We start from the raw sequence: 22,802 nt of genomic DNA, 5'->3' as shown, positions 1-22,802 counted from the left end.
TGAAAGGTAATCCTTCATTTGACATGGTTATCTTCTTAACTGCAATTGCAACACCCCTGCTATTTCAATTCACCTAAATTTATTCCATCAAGCATACCCTTATCTATCTGCGTGCATTTCACACACTTTGTTTTATTCTAGTGTTTCCATTTTACATTTGTAAGCAGATGTGCCGATAAATAGGCAACTACCTGAGAAAGCTTACTGTTGCTGTCGGCTACTGGGAAGGGGTAGCAAGCAGCACTCTCTGTGAGGCCAGGCCAGAAAAATACATTTGTGAGCAAATCCCACATGGGCACAAATGCAGCAGCCTGATCTGTTGGTTGGAAATGCCAGCCTCTCTCAGTAGCCAAGCCCACTCCACAAATCTGCTTTTCCTTTCCTTTTTTTCCTCTCTTTTCTTTGAATCTACTGTGGTTTTTAAGCACGCAGAACTTCCAACAAACCACGTACACCTTGAAGCCTGAAAACAAAAAGGAGCCTTGAAATGTGTTCTGATCTCTGGGGATCTAATTAATTTACTGATAGCAGCAAGTACTCTTACAGCCTGAGCTCGTTTCAAATGTGTCACATCATTTTACTAAACACGTTTTCTTTGTTACACCTAGTAGCCCCTAATAAATGACTTGTACATTCTCGTTTCTTATTTATTAAAACCACCTAAAAAATTTGTTTGGTTTAATTATAGCACTTTGTACTTTCCTGAGATTCAAATGCTTTTCTGTTTAACTAATGGTGTTAATGAACGATATGCATGCAACTTCTAAAAGCACGTTGTCACACCAAGCTGGTGCCTTTTTTCTTAGGATGTCGACTCTCTGATGACAGGGGACAAAATGAAGGGGTTTTTTTCTGCATACCCTAGTACATCAGGAAAACACCTGAATACATCCTGTTGACTTTCCAGGGCTAAGCGAGAGAAAGGATCTGTTGAGGACACTGAGCAGCAACCCTCTCCAGCAAGACATCAACTTGGAGAATTAACTACCTGTTTCAATCCTTTTGGTTAAAACCAATAAGAAGGTTATCATGAAAAAAACTCTTGTAGTGCTCTGACTCCTTTTATTCCAGTGTGACTTTTACAACAGGCTGTTACAGCAAAAACTCGAACCGCTCATTCACTTCTTTCTGGTATGAAGCATCAAGCACTTTTACGATGTCGTTAATACACGATTCTGTTAAGTGACTTTTCCTTAAGTGACTAACTTCTTTCTTCTGAAGGTTGTGCTGAGCAGCCACTCATCAGGCTGAAGGCACCAGTTGGTAGTTTTTCTTTATTTTCATGGGGCATGAAGCAGGATCATGTTTGTCAAACATATAGAAAAGCCAACAGCAGAGCTGCAGTGGGGCTCAAGCTGTGGAGTCCTCACTCAGCTCCAAGCGACGGTGGCAAAACACGCAGTATCAGTAGTAGGGCTAAGATTTTGCCAGAGTCTTGACTTGTATTGGAATGTGATGATTGATTTACCCAGCATGGCATGGCTTTGGCAAGCCTGAGGGAAGACTGGCACTTTTAAAAAGCAACTGGGGGAACAGAGAAGCCTTTTCTTGTAGGGTTGGGAGGTTTGGGGGAGGTTGATGCAGACTTTGCTGTGCTTATCCTCACTTTTACCAGCTCAAGATCAGCTTCAGATAACGATTTATGCTTGCACCACTGCTGGACCTCAGGCAATTGTTCCTGGAAGTTACTCCAAATAGCAGGAGTAAATAATTGAGAGCTAGGAGAAAGATACTATGATGTTTAAAAGTACACTGGCATTTTTGTTTTGCAAGCTTTCAAAAGAATTACTTTTTTCTTTGTGAAAATTTGCATGATTCCAGGTTTTCTTTCCCAAGATGCTTCCTGATTCTCTTGTGGGGTCACTCCTGAGGAATAAACATACCTGTCAGAGCAATATTTGCCTGAGAAACAGGACTCAAGCTTCTGTGCTGCCTACCCAGGAGACTTCTCACGTGTGACCCCAGGAGTCAGGGCTGGCTGCTCAGCTGTGGTTGTCCCATATTCACCTTCCTGGTCTGCTTGCAGCATGGAGGCAACTCAGGACTGGGTTTGAACCTCAGGTTTTCCACACTAGAAGCTTAAATACAAGATTTTGTTCTGCAGTTATTTATGACTGACATCATCACATGCTATCATCTCCTTGGATTGTGTCAGCCATCCAAACTCAGACCAGCCTTTAGCATTTGTGAAAATATACTGAGGGGTCAGAATAGCAGTTTTTAAGATGTTCTAGATAGTTAATTTCTCACATAAGAAATTAAGTTTCTATATCTGAGTAGTTTCCTATTGTTACAAATACTGTTGTGGTTGTGTGATAGAGTGATAGGTACTATTATATTATATTCTTTTTTTTTTTTTACTTTTTTTTTTTTTTTGCAAACCAGCCATTTTGGTACACTGTAATTTCAGTGTGCACCTACCTGCTCACATCGGAAAGCACAGTCTTACAGCACACCTCATTTTTATTTCTACTGGTAATTAGGGATGAAAATGCATCTTGCTTCTGTTCTTTTCTATAAGGAATAGAATGAAAATGTTACCTAAAAATCAGTGTTCAAAATATTTAAAGCTAGAATCAAAGCTGTGATGTTGTCTCAACAAATACAGGGTAGTGTTTTAATACATTTTAAAAGTGAGTAGAAGTAAGGTGGAAAATTCTGTTCAAAATACCTTTTTTTATATGGATTAAAATCCTAACCTAAATCTTGCTGATAGAAGCTTTCCAATGCTTCCTGATTTATAAAATCATCTTCTGTTGCATATTATTATATTATATCTCTAATTGTATAACCTAATATTTTTATGCCAGGTATGTGAATTTAGAAATATGATCAAAACCTTTGCATCTCTTTGCTCCTGAAGCTAAGTTTTCAGGCTAGTGCCCATAGCGGGCTGGTGGCCAGAGGAGTCCAGCGTCACAGCAGGGCTGCCGTTCATCAGTCATTCAGCCCAAGTCGTGCTGGAAAGTCTCCGTAGCTGCACGGCTGCGCTCAGGGAGCTGCATGTGGCACTGCTCTCATGGACTGCTGTACATAGATGCAGTGCTGGTGGGACCTAAGGCAGAAGTGAGAATTGAGTGTGTAAAAGGTGGAATATTAGAGATTTTACAGTTAGGGTCTACACTCTCTCCTCCTGGGTGCCCCTCTCTTGCTCCTCCCACAAATCCCTGCTCCCCCTTCATGATCTCAAGTTTTCCCTGCCCTCCCTTCCTGAGCAGCTGGCATAGTTTAAGCCCAGCCGGCAACAAAGCACCACGAAGCCGCTCGCTCACTCCTCCCCTGTGGTGGGATGGGGAGGAGAAAATATAACTAAATGCTCATGGGTTGAGACAAGGACAGGGAGGGAATCACTCACCAGTTATGGTCACAGGCAAAAACCAGACTCATCTTGGGAAAAAAAACAAAATCAATTTAATTTATTACCAATCAAATCAAAACAGGATAATGACAAGTAAAATCTAACCTTAGAACACCTTCCCCCCACCCCTCCCTCCTTCCCGGCTCAACTCCTCTCCCAGTTTTCTCTCCCTCCTCCCCCCCAGCAGCGCAGGGGGACAGGGAATGGGGTTGGGGTCAGTTCCTCATACATTGTCTCTGCTGCTCTTTCCTCCTCAGGGGGAGGACTCCTCACTCGTTCCCTGCTCCAGTGTGGGGTCCCTCCCATGGGAGACAGTTCTCCACAAACTTCTCCAGCTTGGGTCCTTCCTACAGGTTGCAGTCCTTCACAAACTTCTCCGGCGTGGGTCCCTTCCACGGGCTGCAGTCCTTCAGGCACAAACTGCTCCAGCGCAGGCTTTCCCATGGAGTCACAGCCTCCTTTGGTCACCCACCTGCTCTGGCATGGGGTCTTCCATGGGTTGCAGGTGGGCATCTGCTCCCCTGCTCCCCTCCATGGGCTGGGGGGGGACAGCCTGCCATCTCACCACGGGCGGCAGGGCACCCCTTCCTCCGGCGCTCCTCCTCCCCCTCCTTCCTCACTGACCTCGGTATCTGCAGAGGGGTTCCTCTCACATTCCAATCTCCTCCCGTGATGCAGGTTCCCCTTCTTAAATCTGTTCTCCCAGAGGCACTGCCACCGTCGCTGATGACTACCCCCTCCCCTGCTACCAAAACCCCACCACACAAACCCAGTACGGCAGCTCTCTATGTTGTCCTCTGCTCTCTTCATACTCTCTTCCCAGCGTAAGTGGGACTTCGATTCTGCATCCAATTTCAGTCCAGCTGTGAATGAAAACAAAGCCCACAGTCTGTGGAGCCTCACACAGGTTCTCCTGCCTGCAAAAGCCCCTGATAAGATTTCTGCCTTTTGAGGCCCCACTTTTAGCTCATTAACACTGCTGTGTCTTCTCCCATACTTCGTGTGCTGCTTGTATGGTCCATGGAATGGTTCAGCCCTGCAGGCTGTGCTTGGTAGTCTTGGGCTTTGACTTCTGCCTGGCTTTAGGACTCAAACTGACTGGTGGGGGGAGTTGATTCCTCTCAGGAGGTTGGATTTTCTGTCATCTCCTCAGTATCAAGCTATTGTCTGCCCTCTGTAGCTCTTTGACTTCAGGGTGTAACATATTTTCAGTATTTCATAGTGGGTTCATTCAGGGATCTTCCAGTACTTTCCTGAGCTGCTTTTTTTGTTTCAGTCTCTGGTGGTGGTCCTGTCCTCTTGCAGAGACTCAGCTGCCAGTTTCGATGTGTTTGATGTGCAGCATCAGAGCAGCAACTTGCTCCCCCACGGTTTTACCTTCCTTCACAAACACTGAGCAGTTAAAAACAACTTTTTGTTTCATGTTTTCTATCGAGAGCAGCACTCCCCACATTTCACCGCTCCCACCTCACAATTTGGCGCTTCCCGCAGGGCTGGCTGTATTTTGGGTCTAGTGCCAACCGGCTGTAAGCAAGGACAATTTTACCACACCCCATGCAGACTCTCTGACGGGTACGGGTTTCTAACGTGTGCTCCTGGCTCCCTCTCTGCCACCCTACTGCATCTGTGGAGACCTTGCTCCCTTCAGACCATCACGCCCCAGCCATGTCCTCGCCTTAACTCATTCCCTTTCAGCCCTCTCAAAGGCTTCACAGCCCTTTACGTTGGAATAATGAAGCATAATAATTTCAATGTTTTTAAGTACATCAGTACAGTTCAACTGTTCATTATCCCACAGTATACTTAAACCACCTGCTTTTACATGCCAGACGGCTCTGTCGAAGCATCTCTACCAGTAACTAAATGGCCAGGTGAAGGCCAGACGTACCATTTGGCATCATGGTCGTAGGCAGAGAAGTAGCTAATGGCATCAGGCAGATAATCGGATGTGTGTGGGAGGGTGAACGTCTGGAATTGAACTTTTGAACTCCTGAGCTGCAACCAGCACAGACTGGTTGTAAATTTGGGTAATGACCGGGCTAAACAGAAGCGTCATGTCCTGAATCCTCCATGAGACATGAGACAGAGTCAGCGGCTGGTCGTGCAGTGCACTGCTGCAGACAGACTGCTTAGACTGGGAAACCGAGGGCCTGGGCTCTGGAGAGGAGACGTGTCCCAAAAGCCAGTGCCCTTGGACCGAAGAAGGGTGCCTGGAAGGAAGACGGTGTGGATCCTGGAAGAGGGGGCAGATCCTGGAGATCAGGGGATGCCCAGTCGGTTTTGCCAGGCACCGTGGCCGGCAACGGCTGGCAACAGCAAGCCACGGCGGGGCAGAAACCACCGTCTCCCTGTGGGGAAGGGCAGTCAGGACCTACGCAAGGCCGCAGTGCCTGGGGAGCACGTGTACGAGCAGCAGGGGTAATGGGTGGGCAGCAGGCAGGTGTCCCACCGGCTGGCTGGGTCTGGCTGGGCGGTGAGGGCCTCGCTGGAGATCTGGCGGGCCTGCAGCCCTCACGCCTGTGGGCGGAAAGCACATATGTCTGCCAGCTGGTCTGGGTCTGTCATGCCAGCGAAGCCCCGCCGGGGATTTGGTGTGCTTGCAAGCCTCCAGCAAATCCCAGTATCCAGACTGGCAGCAGGCTGGTGTCTCACTCACTCCCACCCCTGGCAGTCACCCATTCTGTCCTGCTCCGACAACGCAAGGCAGCTGCAAGCCCTGTTGCAGCTGGTCAGTGGGCTTCAGCTGCTTCACGCTGCCCCAGCACTTATGGACTTATGCTTTTGTAGTTTTGGTTGGTTTTTTTTTTTTATTTTCCTACTTTTAGATGTAAATTTTAAATGATAAAAGTAAATTTTTGTACATTGAAGAGATGGTTAGAGCTAAGACTGAGAGTGTTTATCAGAAAAACTGGGTCAGGAATTCACAACTAACCCCAAAACAAAAATTTGGCAATGCTAAAAAAGTAACCGTTTAACATTACATGTTAAATCTAAACACAGTGAAGCATGAAAATGTAAGCAGTTTCCAAGCAGTTCCAACTCTAGCCTGTAATGTCACCATGAGGAAGAAAAAATTATTTTCAAAACTCACCTTATTTGTCACCAGGAATGACAAAACTCAACAGCAATTACGATGCTACAGACCTTGGATGGTGACTACAGACAGATTTAGAGCTGTTTGGACATAGAAATACAGATGGAATTGGTCTGGAAGTACATATACAAATGTGCTCAAACATGACAAGGATGGGCGCATGCAGGCCGTGATGGTTCCTGAGTGCTAAGGCTGAGCGAAGGTATCTGTACGCACATAGCCAGTGTCATACAAAATAGGACTAGCTCTCTGTTCATTTGTGTCAATAATTGTGCACAACTGCTGAGCCGTGAGCCTTTTATCTGCATATAGTAAATCTTAATAAACCCCTCATTAGGCTTAAAATCATGTAGGAGCATGTAAACGAAATAGTACTTCCTTTCCTGGGTCTAAGGTTTACAACCATTACCATTTCTAGTAAGAAAAATTATCGTTACGTTCCTCATATTGATATTTAGCAGCTTTTTGAGTACTTTGAGGTAGGTCCCTAAGATGCGTAGAGACTCATTACTGGGGCAGTTTTTCTCTGTCAGTAGGTGCACTTAAAAACCTGTTTGTCCTAGAGATGTTCTTTTGTCTAGCAACAATCTGAAGCTCACAGACATGAGATATTACTGGCAAAATTATCATCTTTAAATTTAGGCAACAAAAGGTATTCATGGAAAAAGAGGGAGAGAGAAAGCTACGCTGGCTATCTTCAGTGTTTCTGCAGCATGGAATTGGGTTCTGCTGCAAGATCTGTTACTAACTTGAGGCACACATATGTCTATTTAATCATTTAATTGTATCTGGAACAGCTGGAAAGAACACAAAAAAACCTGGCAAGTTGGTAGCTTGCTTTTTTTTCCCCACCTCATGTCTTACCAGAGTGAATGAAGATGAAGCTAGCAGCAGCTCCTAGCAGTCAGGCCATGTGCCCCCTGCGTAGAGGTTTCTGGCAAGGGGGGGACCATGTGTCCACTGCTACCTCCTCAGAAGATGCAGAGCATCTCTTACTGCTCTCACAGCATCATGATTGAGACCCTGACCTGGTGCCCGCCTTGCCCACCGTTCTGTGGCCACAGTCATTACTTTTCCCAGTCCAGAGGTGGAGCAGAGCTTGCAGAGCAAAGCGAAACACACACAGAAACTTTCATTCAAAAATAGAAGTTCAGTTAAAAAGTAGAATATTGATTAAAATAAACAAGTGGGGCGGGGCTTGGAAAGCTGGAAAGTTTTCCTGTGCCGTGCACACATGTAAAATTTCAGGACTTTTTGTTGGGGCAACAAAACTAACCAAAACCAGGTAAGTCATAGCCCTATCTAAGTCTTTGGCTGTCCTACATTTGTGTCATTAGGAACCAGCTACGTTCTAAATCTTCATTTTTTTCCCACTTTCGTTTTACAATCCCTAGTTGCAAATTATATGGAAAATGCTGTGTCTAAAACAACCAAAGTGTCAATTAGATGCAATATGAAATCATTCATGTTGGATAATCCTGGTTTAAATACAACATAAACAACCCACTGTTAACTTTCAAAGGTGTGAATGAATGTCATTCATTCAGCTTCTGAAACAGAAAAACTCCTTTTACTGCTTAACAGAAATGGAAATCCTTTTCTTTTTGTTTCCCTCTCAGGGATCCTGACACCCCCCAAAAAGCAGAATATTTGTCTGGTTTTGTTCAGACTTGAGAACAGACACCACAAACTGTTACATTAATGTAGTGAGTCTTCCTAGCAATGTGTTATCAATTGTCAGGTGTTATCAATGAGATTGATATCATAGTAAAACTACAAGAAGCATGAATACATTATTAAAAAGCACGCCGAAGCACCTATTCATAATTTTATACATTCTGCTTGGAAGCCTGAGATGTCAACGAATTCTTCAGCATCTTCATGCATCTTCTCTCCTGGTATTAGTGTATGAGCCAGTGTTTACTGAGGACTCAACATGACTTAATTTTTGTTTGCTGGATGTCAATTTTGTTTTGCTCTATGTTTAAATTAACAGGTGTGTATGTAATATAGACTGCAGTGGATACAGTTTTAATCCTGTATGTGCTTCTGATGGAAGTTCCTATAACAATCCATGCTTTGTTAGAGAAGCATCGTGTCTGAGGCAAGAGCAGATCGACATCAGGCACCTTGGACACTGCTCGGGTAGGCTTAATTTTGTTTTTCTGGTAAATGTAAATTCTGACTAATTTTTTTAAGTTCAAAACCTACAGCTTGAGGTGTGCCATGTGTTGGTCTGGATGCTGGGGTTACTGGCTGTTACTGACCGGGTGTGCTACCAACCTGGTCGTATGGGAGGAGCAATGTGGGAATGTGTCCAGTTTTACTGCAATTAAAATACTTCTTTGAAAATTATTCTGGCTTCTCAATGACATACGTGTAGTGGTCTGGAAATAAGCATTTCCTAATAGCTATCCATGCATGTTTTTATCATCTAGAAACAGAAGACACAAACGCAGTTGGAAAGAAAGACGATGGTATGCAGTATCGGCCAGAGGTGAAAGGTACTGTGCTGACTTTGTGCTGTTTCATTATGGTTTCACAAGATGAGAAAATAGAGCACGCAGATCCCTTCTTGTCTGCCTTACAGCTTTGATTTCTATAACCGAGACAGACCTGTGAGCACTTTCTTTCTTACAGCATGTTGCAAGGCTGGCAAGGAGGAGATGTGCATGATTTGTGAGTTTTACCTGCTGTATTCCTCTAAGGTGCCCAGCTGCTTACCACCCTATGCAGCGGTCATAGGATTAGATTCCCCCCAAGTGCTGTGAAAATGGTTTTACTGGAAGACACCGAGCTGTGACATTCCTGATGAAATGACACAAGCCTCCCTCCTGTGACCCCATCTTTTCTGTTAACTTCTGGAAAAAAATGGCAGAGTCTGTATTTGTTAGGTTGTTTTAAAATGTTTTCAGTAAACTAATACACTGAACCACATCGGCTGAAAATCTTTTACCTATACGAACCTTACCTTACCTTTAATAGCCTTAGTATAAGGCAGAGTTTCACTTTCTGCTCAGTTATTTTATGTGGTAGTAGCCCCTGTGTCTTAGGTGCATTCTCAGAACAAATATGCTTCTGTATGTCATGGCTCTTGCTCAAAGTGTTGCTGTCCAGGACAAAACACCTCTGTCTTTCTCAAGTTATTGGCAAAGAGCAGACCTTCATAGGTGTTAACCTTTCCTCCTCTTCTCTCACAAATAATAGCATGGATAGAATAGAACAGAACAGAACAGAATAGAATAGACTATTTCAGTTGGAAGGGACCTAGACCTACAACAATCATCTAGTCCAACTGCCTGACCACTTCAGGGCTGACTAAAAGCTAAGGCATGTTGTTAAGGCTTGGGGCATCAACTGCCTCTCTAGCAAGCCTGTTCCAGTGTTTGACCACCCTCTCGGTAAAGAAATGCTTCTTAATGTCCAGTCTAAACCTCCCCTGGTGCAGCACTGAACCATTCCCACGTGCCCTGTCACAGGATACCAGGCAGAAGAGCACAGCACCTCCCTCTCCACGTCCCCTCCTCAGGAAGCTGTAGAGAGCAATGAGGTCGCCCCTCAGCCTCCTTTTCTCCAAACTAGACAAGCCCAAAGTCCTTAGCTGCTCCTCATCCTAGGACATTCCTTCCAGCCCTTTCACCACTGGTGCACTCAAGGACCTTCACATCCTTCTTAAATTGTGGGGCCCAGAACTGCACGCAATACTCATCAATATATCTGAAATACTGAATACAGCAGGATTAATCATCTCTGTTGACCGGCTGGTTATGCTGTGGTTGATGCACCCCAGGATGCGGTTTGCCCTCCTGGCTGCCAGGGCACACTGCTGACTCATATTGAGCCTGCTGTTGACCGGCACCCCCAGTTCCCTTTCTGCAGGGATGCTCTCCAGCCACTCCTCTCCCAATTTACACTTGTGCCTGGTGTTACACTGTCCTAGGTGCAGAATCCGGCATTTGGACTTGTTAAATTTCATCCCATTAATTATTGCCCAATGCTCCAATCTAGATCCCTCTGCAAGGCATCTTGTCCCTCGAGAGAGTCAACAGCACCTCCCAGTTTGGTATCATCAGCAAACTTGCTAATGGTGCATTCGACTCCTGCCTCCAGGTCATTGAAAAATATACTGAGCAGAACTGGCCCTAGAATTTGAGCCCTGAGGAACACCACTGGTGACCGGTTGCCAGCCAGATGCAACCCCCATTCACTACAACCTGCTGAGCCCTGCCTTTCAGCCAGTTCTTCATCCAGCGCACCATGAACCTGCTCATCCCACAGCTGGACAACTTGTCCAGAAGGATGCTGTGAGGGACAGTATCAAAAGCCTTACTAAAATCCAGAAAAATGACATCCACCCGCCTTCATCCACTAGGCAGGTGACCTTATAGGAGGATATCAAATTAGTTAAACAGGACTTTCCCTTTGTGAATCCTTGTTGACTGTGCCTGATGATTGCATTATTCTTTAAATGCCTTTCAATAGTACCCAGTATAATCTTCTCCGTAACTTTTCCAGGAACTGAGGTTAGACTGACAGGTCGGTAGTTCCCTGGGTCTTCCCTCACGCCCTTCTTGTAAATTGGAATAACACTGGCTAGCTTCCAGTCAGCAGGGACCTCCCCAGACTCCCAAGACCTTTGGTAGATGATTGAGAGGGGTCCTGCCATAACATCTGCTGGCTCCTTCAGTTCTCTGGGAGGAATCCCATCAGGCCCCATGGGCTTGTGAACATTCGGCTGATACAGCTGGTCCCTTACAATTTCAGTGTCCACAAATGGAAAGTCACTGTTCCCACACTCGTGGTCCTCCAACTCAGGGGACTGGGCAGCCCAAGGTCTATCATTATTATTAAAGACTGAGGCAAAAAAAGCATTGAATGCCTCCACTTTTTCTTCATCCCTATTAGTCAGATGACCATCTTCAACAAGTATTGGTCCAATGTTTTCTTTAGACCTCCTCTTGCTATTAACATACTTTAAAAAAGCCCTTCTTGTTATCTGACACAACACTGGCCAGATAGAACTCTAACTGAGCTTTGGCCTTTCATGTCTTCTCCCTGCATATACGAACCACAGCTCTGCAATCTTCCTGCAAAGCCTGACCTTGCTTCCAGAGATCACACAGTTTCTTTTTCCTCTTGAGCTCCCTGAGGAATTCCCTGTTCAGCCAAGCTGGTCTTCTGCCCCGCTTGTTTGACTTGCAACACAATGGGATTGTCTGTCCCTGTGCTTCTTAAAAACTGACCAGCACTCATGGACTCTTAAACCCTCAAAAGCAGATTCCCAGGGTACTCTGCTACACAGCTCCGTGAATAGCTTCAAGTTTGCTCTTCAGAAGTCCAGGGTAGCAACTCTGCTGTCCTTTTTTCTCATTACATTGAAAATTTTAAACTCACCCATTTCATGATCACTGCGGCCAAGGCAGCCACCTGCCATCACATCCCCCACAAGTCCTTCTCTATTCACAAATAGCAAGCCTAGGAGGGCGTCTTTCCTAGTTGGCTCACTGAGTACCTCAAGAAGTACAACAAGAAGTTACCTCCTACAAACTTCAAGAATTTCCAAGACCTGCTCATCACAGCAGTATGATATCTCTTTTGATCAACCTCAGACTCTTTGTTGCTACATCATTAGTACCCATGTGAAACAAGAGGAATGGATAGTAGTCTGAAGGTTGTACTAAGCTCTTTAGTCCTGTGGTGACATCCGTAATTCGGGCCCCAGGGAGGCAGAAAACTTCCCTGAAAAGAGGGTCCAGTCTGTAAATGAGTGCTTCCGTTCCGCACAAGAGGGAACCACTAACGACCATAACTCTCTGTTCTTTCTCCTTGGCACTGGTCTTAATGCAGGGTTTTTTGTGAGGAGTTGGTATCTTCTCTGTTAGCTCTGGTCTTTAGTTTTTTCTATTGTTATACTTGTTTTGCACTCCCATGGCCTCCCAGAGTAAAGCCATCCCACCATGGCTTTCATTCCTTGTGTTCTTCTTGAAAAGCCGTTCAGTGCCAGAAAGCTTCGTATAATTTTATTTTTTCACAAATTCTCTTATTTTCACTCCATATCATGTGCCAGTTAGAATGATATAATGTCAGTCTTCATTTACATTATGATGGCACAAAAGGCACCAAATGGAATATACATCTTATTATGTGATGTAATGAAACACCACTTCTGGTTCCTATTCAGAAGAAGTTACAGCCTTTTATTCATTGAATTTTAATTGCCCTTGAAATCTAGTTAGTGCAAAAAACATTGTATATAATTATCATTATTAATGCGTATAGCTTATGCAGTCTCAAGTTTGGCAAACGATGTGCACAGAGGGAGTATGCCTTGTGCAAAAAAATTGTATTGAAATTTTTCTATGCAGTAGTCTGGTCTTTTTATAATAGCGAGAGCTTGAAGTGAACTACTTTGAATGACTTTTTCTTCCAGGATAAGAGAACAGTCCACACTTCTATCTGTTTGCTTTTGCTTTAAATTCCTGTGAGTTACTCTTGTTAAACCCTGTTCTCTGAATGTATACTACCTTCTAGTCTCTAGAACCACAGTCATGACAGTCTCCTTCTCCTGCAGTGCAAGTGGCTACCTAAAGTTACATCAGAAAGGTCTCTCTTCCCAGATTCATCTGTCTTGCTGGTTTTGTTGTACCAAGATGAGCATGAGAGTTTCAGGTTTTGTGCATGCCTCTTGCTTCTGGTGAAGTATCTGAACTCTTATACCCAGCCACTCTTTCAAGGCTCCTACACCAGTTAAATCTTGCACTTGGAAGCTCTGAAGCAGTCTAGCAGGCGGATTCCCATCAATAGGTGGGTAAATGTCTGTTTTACACTAGCTTTAATCACCTCCTGCATTTAACAACATCTCTTTGCTTAATACAAGTTTTGCCTCTGACTTGGGTGACCCTGGCTATCTGACCACCTTTCAGGGGATGCATCTTTCGTGGGGCCTCACATTCTCTATTAGTACATACATTAAAACCAGACATGGCACAGCTATCTGAACAGACTAATATGTATGTAGCTTATTACTAGCCTTTGATTGAGACCAGATGTGACAGTAATTAACTGCTTGGAGGAGGAGGGAGGCAACAGTTTTGGGATGAGACATCCCCACTTTTCTCCTCTTAGGCAGGCTACCACATAGTCCATTCCATCAGGTCAGTGGTGGACATATTGTCAGTATTAGGCAATGTTCTTCCTTTGTATCAAGTCTTCTGTATCTTTGAAGCATAGCCTGATCCAACAGTCTTCCTTATATCTAAAACCTCTAATAGTTAGATTTTTTTTTCTCCTGGAACAAATTAGAAGACATTCCGGAAAATATTCAGGGAAAACCTAAAACAGCAGCATGCCTTTTTTTTCTTGTATAAATACATTATCTTTCTTGCTGGTGTTATTTCAAATATCTGCAATTGTATAAGAGATTTCTTCTTCACAGTCCCTTTTTGCTTTGCACCTGCAGTCTATTATAATCTTGTATTTGTGACGCTATAGTCTATTGCCATGGAAATGAACATAATTCCACAATTAACACTCGCATCTTTAGATCCCTGCTCTTTAGAGAAGTTCATTATGAAATACCAAGTTCTGTGTTTAGGACTTTTTTACAGAAAAATTTTGGGGAAAGAACGGTTGAAAATGTACACAGCTTTAGATAGTTTTAGTAACATTACAGAAGCACAAAAGGCGCTGGGGCAGAAGGGACTGCCTTCCTGTGCTGGGCTGACCCAGCCAGCCACTAAGTGCCCACCAGCCACTTGCTCAGCCCCATCTTCCCCCCAGGAGGATGAAGGAGAGAGCAAAACAAGAAAAACTCATTGGTCAAGATAAAGGCAGTTTAAGAAGTGAAGGGAAAAAAAAACAACAAGCGATGTAAAAGCCATCACTCGCAACATCCCACCAGCAGACTGATGCCCAGCTGGTCTCTGAGCAACTGCCACCTTGGAAAAACCAAAACCGCAGTTTTTATTGCTCAGCATGATGTCACATGGTAGGGAATATCCCTTTGGTGAATTGGGGTCAGCTGTCCTGGCTGTGCCTCCTCCCAGGCTCTTGCCCACCCCCAGCCTACTCACGGAGGGGAGAAGGCAGAGAAAGCTGTGATGCTGTGCAAGCAACAGCCAGAACACCGGTGTGTTCTCAGCCCTGTTTCAGTCAGAAATCTAAAACACAGCACCGTACACGCTGCTATTTAGAAAGTTAACTCCATCTCAGCCAAAACCAGTACACTTCCCAAAGGAATGGGTATTTTCAGCTCATTTCAATGTTTTGAAGTTCCCCCTCCATAAAAGCGTTTCACTGAGGAAGACCACTATCGTAGTGTGTTTGATTTCAGCTATAACGACCGGTGGTACCAGTCGGATCTGGGCTTTATCAAGTTGTATTCTACCCAGTAATCATAAAATGTGGTTCAGCTTCATTCTAACCCTTCAGATTTTTTTCCTCTGTTTAGACATGGCAGAACGCTCTCTGTGTCTATGTATTAGCTCTTTGCCCCAATGCCACTGGCAAGGCTTCTGCTGATCTTCCTGCATTGGCTTGTTTCTGTCATGAATACTTTTCTCCTTTCGAGAAACCTGACATAAGAAGCATATGTAGCTGTCTCTGAGGATAATTTTTCAGTGCAGTACATTCTAGCAAATCTCTGTAGGTGCCTCTGAAACTTCACCCTTAAGCCTTTCCTTTATTATTCTGTATTCCTTTATGCACTACAAGTTTTTAAGGATATGCTATTCTTGGTTGAGATTTTTTAATGACTATCGTACAGCCATTTGTAATTGTTTATGTACATTTCTTTTCAAGACGCCAGTGATCAAAGAGAAGACATTTACATTGGAAACCACATACCTTGTTCAGAAAGCTTCAACGGCTACTGTATACATGGAAAATGTGAATTCATTTATTCCACTCAGAAGGCTTCCTGCCGGTAAGTCCTGCATGCCTCCAAAATGTGCCTGAGATTGCTGTAAAGCTTAATCAAAATGCTCTCTAGACATAATTACAGGATGTATCAGCTTGCAGTTATCTAACCAGTGGCACAGGAGCCATATCCCTATGCTGTGGGCAGCACCCAGCTGCTCCAGTCGTGCGGGAGATTGTGCTCAAAGGAGAGGCTCAGTCAGTCAGGTAGTTCAGAAGCTGAATCCCTCTGAGAAGTGTGGCCTCAGTGTTGTGTTCTTATTTTCAGCTGCTAAATCCTATCTAGAGAAAAAAAAAACAAAACACAACACAAAAAAAAATGCTTCTGTCTTGCATGGCTTCTCTGTATGACTGTGCTTTCCCCATTGACCTCTCAGTCTGTTCTTACACTATCTGTACATTTTATTGCTCCTGTCATAAACTCTCTCTAGAGTATCAATATCTTATTTTTAACATTTATTGCCTTTTTTCACAATAATAGGCTTCATCTAGAGAGTATAAAATTGCAAAATATTCTTTAGCCTGCACTTTTTGTCTACAATATAATCTAGCAGTTCAGTACACTCAGTATTAAGCCTCTCAGTGTTTCCCAGGATATCTGAGTGTTCCAGTTTATTTCCTTAGCTCCCAGATAATTTTTTTCTTTACATTTCACCAACTAAATTCTGCATCTTTGTTTTCCTCAAAAATAAAAATGAATTTTAAAAGTTGTTTATAGAAAAAGGCCATTTCTTCTTAATAACATGTAGTGCCCTACTTATTAGGAGGTTTCACTCCTGAACTTTTATCTTGCAAGCTTGTACTTTCAGATTAATGTGGTTGAAGATGCTATAACTCTTTGCTTTCCTTTGCTTTGGAAACTTCAGCTGTAAATCCATTAGATACTATCACATTTTCTCCCCTGACCTTTATTGATCAAGGATATGTAGGGGTTTTTTGCACTGCCAAGATTTAAGGGTTTCCAGACTGATCAGAGGGCAGGAAGCCCAAAAGGCAGAGCCAGTATGGTTGTCAGCTTAAGCATTTGAAAGCTTATATTATTCCTTTTCCCATCTGACGCCCTTTCTTGTTTATTTTCACCTTTCCAATAGGACTTATATGCTTTTTGCTTTTCTTTGGCTAGAACCAAGAGAGCTCAACACGCCTTTGCTTCTCTTGGGAAACTGGGTGCATCCCCAACATCATCTTGATGGGCATTAGGCAGCACTATTTGATTACAGTATTCTTTGACCTAGAGCTGTGTTTAACACAATTTCTGATGGATTTTTCCTCAAAATATTTAAAGTAGAGGTATTTCAAGGAAAACACTCCTGGCTGAATGAACTGATATTTTTATTTCTCAGAATTTTTTTCTGGATGGCACTAATCATATAGTCATTTATTCATTTATGATTCAATTACTATTCAGTCATTTAAATATTCATTATTACTCTAATAATTACTGATAGGCAATGTTTTGGTGAATTTAATTAATGTACTGTCCCTTAAATTTTATTTTATAATTACATATACTATTAGTACCTTTAATATTTGTTTAAACAACCTGAACAATATCTCAGCACTGGACCTAGCACAACAAACCTCATGTGTTTCCAGTCAAGAATTTCTGACTCTCAGTTCTTAACCCTAAGTATCACATCTCCTTTGGATTCTTCTTGGCTATTTAAATACTGATGGTCTCATACTTTATGTGTGTTTCTTACTGGAACAGAGTTATTAAGGAAACAAATTATTTATATCAGACAGCAACCCACCATAGTAATCATGTAATTCTACCAAAGAAAAAAAATTCTCTCTTTCTCTGGCAATGAAAATATAATGATGAATGCTAGGGGCAGATTGTTATTTTCAAATGCTTTGCATTCTCATACATATCTAGTATATACATTGTTTAATTTGGTCCTCATTTCCTGGTAGTGATATATGTGAGGTATCAGATGACCTAAAAAACTGCAGAAAATACCTGTGCAGAGCAAATGCTGACTTTTGCTTTCACTGGGGGCAATGAATCTTCCTGCTCATTGTACAGCAGCCCTCCAGGACTGCCAGCAGACAGGTGGGAGGAAGGTTCTGTAGTAGTCAATTGCGTAATATTTAGTTTAGCAGCCTTTGCACAGCTGGGATCTGGTCTATCCCCTGCTGTCCCTCTTATGCAGTGCAGTTCTGCCCTGTCCTTATGGCAGGCTGCATCAAGGAGGAACAGTTCAGCTCTTTGCAAAGAAATCTAAACTTCTTTATGCTAACTCAATTAATTGACTGATCAGCATATTTTGATAAATCCATGCTGACCTCTATTTATCTTGCTGTTATATTAATGCTATATTATCTTGTTATATATTAATGCAGCAGAATGCTTTAAAATCTGTTCTACTAGTTTAAGGTAGCTTAAACTAGTGCCTAGTACTTTATTCCACCACCAACATAGTTCTTAACACAAGCACTTCTTCTTTGCCGGAATTCTATACTCCTGAATCTCCATTCAGTACTTCTCAGAAATAATTTCCTGGTGTTTCTGAGGAAACATCTTTGAATTACTTGTGCCTCCTCTGCTTTGTTTTGCCTCCTCTGCTTTAAAGCAATTCTCACATTGATCACACTTTGACTGTTACCTTCTTTAATGAAAAGCAAAGTAACAGTAAGAACTCAGTCCTCTTCACTAGCAAGGAGCCCTTACTGTTTCTTTTTGCACGATTAACAATGTGTTCCCTGTCCTGTTTCTTCCTGTATGCTAATACATGTTTCTCTTGATTCCCTTTCTAGCCATTACAGAGCTTACTTACAGTACATGGGGGTTTTTCTTTAATAACTCTGCTCTTACTGGAACTTGTTTCATGCCTGAACCAAAACTCCTTACACAGCAGCTCATGGCTGGAGAAAGTAGAGTCACAAGATTATGAACATGCAAACCCCAACTATTATCCCTGCATGCAAAGGGGGATTAGAAGTTGCATTAGCAGTTGTAGGAAGGTCTGTGGAGTAATTATTTCATTCCTCCAAGCAGAATTAATTCCTACCCTAGCACAAAGCTTTTGGATGGATGAGACTGATTTTGTGTCTCATTCAGGCTTATCTGATCCAGTTTACAAAAGGATTGTTTCTCTGCCTCCGTGTTTGTATTTCTTCTCCAGCTGTCTACTACAGAGCTGGAGCCCAATTGTATGATTCAGTAGCCCTTAATGATGCATTTGCCCCAGTCGGTTTTAAAGGATAGCTGTACAAGGAACTTGCTCAGGGATGTGAGTGGTGGCCTTTGATTCTGCAGACTGCAGCTCAGTGTCTTGGGTGGCTCTTGCCTTTCCTTGTGCTTCTGCTTCTCTTGCCTTGTGACATGAATTTCTCCAGAGCGTGTTTCCACTGCCACCTTCACCACTGGCCCATCTTGCAGTACCTGAACACATGGTGCTGATCAGGAGCAGCCTCTGCTGAGTTTCTCACTGAGCTAACTGCTGCTTTGCTCAGGCAAGGTACCATTTAGAGCAGCTGCTTCTCTTCTGTCTCCAGCCATTTCTCCCCCACCCCTGGGCAATTTTTATGGATTCTTCTGTGAACTCTCACTTGAACAGTTGTGGGCCATTGGATTTTCTAACCCGACCTCCATCAAATTTTGGTTTGGTGACAAGGCAGGAGGAGATTTGATGCTGGTCTTGTCCAATAGGTTTTTGCAGGATTCCACTTCTCTAGGCTGCAGCTTGAAAAGGGATCTTCCTTTCCCCCCATTTTTCAAGGTTTCTCTTCCTCTTTGTCACTTCCCTCCCATATTGATGTTGCATGAGCGTGTTTCATGAGCGTGCTTCTTTGTGTTTCATTTAGCCTTGTCTACGTGTTTCACCTAGTTGCTTTATTCCTCCTAAACATTGCCCCAATTTAATAACGACCCCACATATTTCTTTTGCCAAATCAGGGCCTTCACCACGCTGGTGTGTTTTCAGAGGGCCACTAGTAACCTCATCCAGGAAAGCAGAGCGTATCTGCTCTGTGTCTTCTCTTGCCACAGAAATCCAAACCATTCCCCAACCTAAGTATTCCCACACCTCTGCCTTGTCACCAGCTCATTCTCAGCTAGAGTCACCTTGGACTCCTTATTTCATCTGCAAAATGACTGGGCTGTTGTCAAATTAGTTTCCATGAAATATACCTTTTCTTTTTCAGGTGTGAATCAGGATATACTGGACAGCACTGTGAAAAGACAGACTTTAGTATTCTTTATGTTGTCCCAAGTAGACAAAAGCTTACGCATGTCCTTATTGCAGCAATAATTGGAGCTGTACAGATTGCCATTATAGTTGCAATTGTCATGTGCATAACAAGGTAGGTAAATTCAAAAACAGTGAAAAATTACACATTGTATGGATATACTTTTTCTGTGTTTAAATATTTGACTCCCAAATTTTTATGTGCTTTAACGTATGTCCTAAAGTACCCACATAAAAAATACCTAATGACTGAAGTGGAAGGATTATGTAACATCCTATTGACTTTTTTTTTTGTCACAAACCACACATTTGTTTAAATTCACAAACCAATGGTAACTACTCTGAATCCCCAGTCCAAATACACAGCAGAACAGATCAGCCTTGAAACACATCCAAAAGGTCAGCTACTGTGTTAGACCTTCACTGGAGTTATTCAAGCATTGATGATATCTTATAGAAGCTATGATCCCCCCTCACACCCAGTGAAACCAGAGAGGTTGACAAGATGCTGTTCCCTGCAGTACCACTGTAAATGGTGTTACACAGAGAGAGAAGTATCCCTCACACCATATATGCTTTCTGAAAATCAATGTGCAGCTAGTCCTGTTATTAGGCACTCTCCATGGGAACCTATTTTATGAAATGTGAAGATGCACAAGCACAGTGTTCAAGTTTCTGGATTGTCTCAGACTCTCACCCTGTATGAAAACTGAGATGAGAGCCATGGATTCTTTTTGATGACAAGGGATTCAGTTTGCTCATCAAGGACTTGAACCCAAGAAGGACTGAGGGCTCTGGGATAGATTAAGGATGACTTTGTTCCCTTATAGGTACATGAAGTATTTAAGTCCTACACTTGGGCATCCATGCCACACTTTGAGTTTTCCTCCTCAACTCGTCCTTCACTTTTTCAGCCCCAGTTACATTGGGCCATAAAACTTTCTGCTACTGCATTAGCGCATGGCTTCCCAAACTCAGTGATGTAGAGTGACACCCCTGTGAACAAACAGTATAAGCCTGCTTCCCTATCTGTCTCATAAGGTTCGACATAGCAGGTATAAGTACACATATCTAACACCTCCTGCACATGTAAAAGAGTTATTTGGCTCATCCAATTGATGTCATCCCGTTTTTTACTCAACACCCTGCTGGCCAAAGCAGTGGTGTTGAAGGCTGTGGTTCAGCAGCCCTCCTCTTTCAGCCTCCCTATGACCATTCCCCAGCTCACAGTCTCTCGGGAATAGTCTGTCTGACGGGCTGAGAAAGTCCCGTCCCATTCAGAATTGCTGGGTTTTGTGAATGCTTTTTGAGTTGTGTGGCCATCCCCAAGAAAGGGATTGCCTGAGTCACCCCACAGAGAGTCCTGGGTGGGCTCTGTCTCAGGGGCTGCCATGAGCAGCAGGGCGCCTGGAGAGCCAGCACTTCAAAAGGCTGACTGATCCAGTCTTACCATCCACTGGGTTTTAAGTATGAAATACGTATAAAGTAAAGCCAATGCAATTATTCACCATGGTACGTGTTTTGCTGGATGAAGGCTGAAGGACAGCACCTTGCTGGCTTCGGTCTCAAGTTCAAGCAGAACTCCCTTCTGAGTGATCTGGGGTCCCACAGGCATCCCCAGGTGACAGTCTGATACCAAACAGCAGGAGCATCCCCCCTGTCAGCACAGCTCACAGACTCCTTGCTATTGTTAAGTACAGAAAGTTACATCCATGTGTTATTGCTAGGCTTAATTTTATGTGGCATATATAGAATCAGCCCTCCTTTTTCTTTCTCTCTCTCTTTTTTTAACAGAAAATGCCCCAAAAACAACAGAGGACGTCGGCAGAAGCAAAACCTAGGCCATTTTACTTCAGATACATCATCCAGAATGGTTTAACTTAGTGATTTTTATACCTACATTGACCATGTGATGTACATTTTTATTATATCTTTTTTTAAAGAATGGAAATATTTATTTCAGAGGCCTTATTTTTGAACATTTTTAGTGTAACAATGTTGGTCTGTATTCTGAAAGCATCAGCTCTAACAGCTATGGACTGTTTTAGTATCTTTACTTTTATGTTTTTGAATACAGTAGTTCATTTTCTGTATCTGTATCACATGGTTATATAATAGACTTGTGCTTTATCCATGGAATGTAATATTTTTGGGAACACAGATTTATTCCACCAATTGTTGTAGATTAAAAAAAAAAACAAACAACAAACCAACAAAAAAGTCCACATTACCTAGCAAACAAGGCATGAACTAAAGGTAAAAATGTTTACAGCTTACTTTTCTTATGAGAAACTAGAAAACACTGTGTTTAAATACCGTAGATATTTAAATGTTTTTGGAAGTTAGTAACTGATTTTTTAGACACTGCCTATCGCATGAACTGTGAAGCTGTGTGCTGTGTGTAGTTGTAACATATTTATAAAATGTGTGGGCTGGGTCTAAGCACTGCCATCTTCATAAATAATTCCAACAATTTATTTTTAAAGAGGAAAATTATAAATTTCATAATTTCGGAAGTTACCTGGTAGAGCAGATGGCACAGGTCCAAAAGAAGTAGGTCTTAGTAGATTTAGGTATTGTAAAAATTGGTGTTGAATAATTGAACACAAATAATTGGAATAAAGCCTACTTGATCACTGTTAAAGCTGTTTTAATACTTCTTAAACTTTTTTAAAGAAAATACATGTTTTAACACCTACAATACAGATTGTATAGTGTTTGTGATTAAAATAAAAAATAATAATAAAAGTGAATAAATTACTAGTGCTCTTGTATAGAGTATTTTCAAGAGCTAAAGAAGTCCATCCAAATTAGTCTGCTGGTCATAGTTATAATAATAGACTGTTAGTTGTCGTTTGAAAGATCCCGAGATAAAGTGTGAATAGGATGTGTTCAGCTGTTTTAACATGTAGTTTAGGCTTTCAGAATTTTGCATGTGGGATTTAATAATTTGTTCAATAAAAAAAAAATGCTTTCAACATTTTGAACTGGAAAAGCATGTCACAATACAACTTTTTCACTATATTGCCTCTGGTTTAGTGTGTTTATTTGTTATCCCATGTGGTAATTGCAGCAAGCTGAAGACCTGAAGTTGTTTTGCTGGAAAAAACAACCGTGTTAATTTTCCTGACCACTCTTTGAATTCCCTCGGAGGAAAGCATACCAGTAACATGAAAACAAAAGTAGATCGTTAAAAATATGCAAGTTTGCTTTCCTGCTTAATTAGTAAGTTACTTAACTT

The 22,802-nt window shown here is 42.6% G+C and overlaps 1 protein-coding gene across 1 annotated transcript in view; it reads left to right on the top strand.

Moving 5' to 3' along the window:
• Window positions 1-22,585, top strand: part of TMEFF1 (transmembrane protein with EGF-like and two follistatin-like domains 1) — a gene marked incomplete at its 5' end in the record, with an annotated part of 56,035 nt that extends 33,450 nt beyond the window's left edge. The window contains 5 exons of the mRNA XM_010578014.1: window positions 8,449-8,597; window positions 8,891-8,956; window positions 15,252-15,375; window positions 19,518-19,676; window positions 21,356-22,585. Of these exons, the coding sequence (XP_010576316.1) occupies window positions 8,449-8,597; window positions 8,891-8,956; window positions 15,252-15,375; window positions 19,518-19,676; window positions 21,356-21,440 (583 nt within the window). The remainder of the gene's footprint in view (window positions 1-8,448; window positions 8,598-8,890; window positions 8,957-15,251; window positions 15,376-19,517; window positions 19,677-21,355) is intronic.
• Between the last annotated feature and the right edge of the window lie 217 nt (window positions 22,586-22,802).

The sequence above is a fragment of the Haliaeetus leucocephalus genome, unplaced genomic scaffold (genome assembly GCF_000737465.1).
Source record: "Haliaeetus leucocephalus isolate CR32 unplaced genomic scaffold, Haliaeetus_leucocephalus-4.0 Scaffold587, whole genome shotgun sequence".
Classification (NCBI taxonomy): Eukaryota; Metazoa; Chordata; class Aves; order Accipitriformes; family Accipitridae; genus Haliaeetus; species Haliaeetus leucocephalus.
The sequence above is the reverse complement of the archived record's forward strand: the minus strand, read 5'-3'. Positions and strand labels throughout refer to the sequence as shown.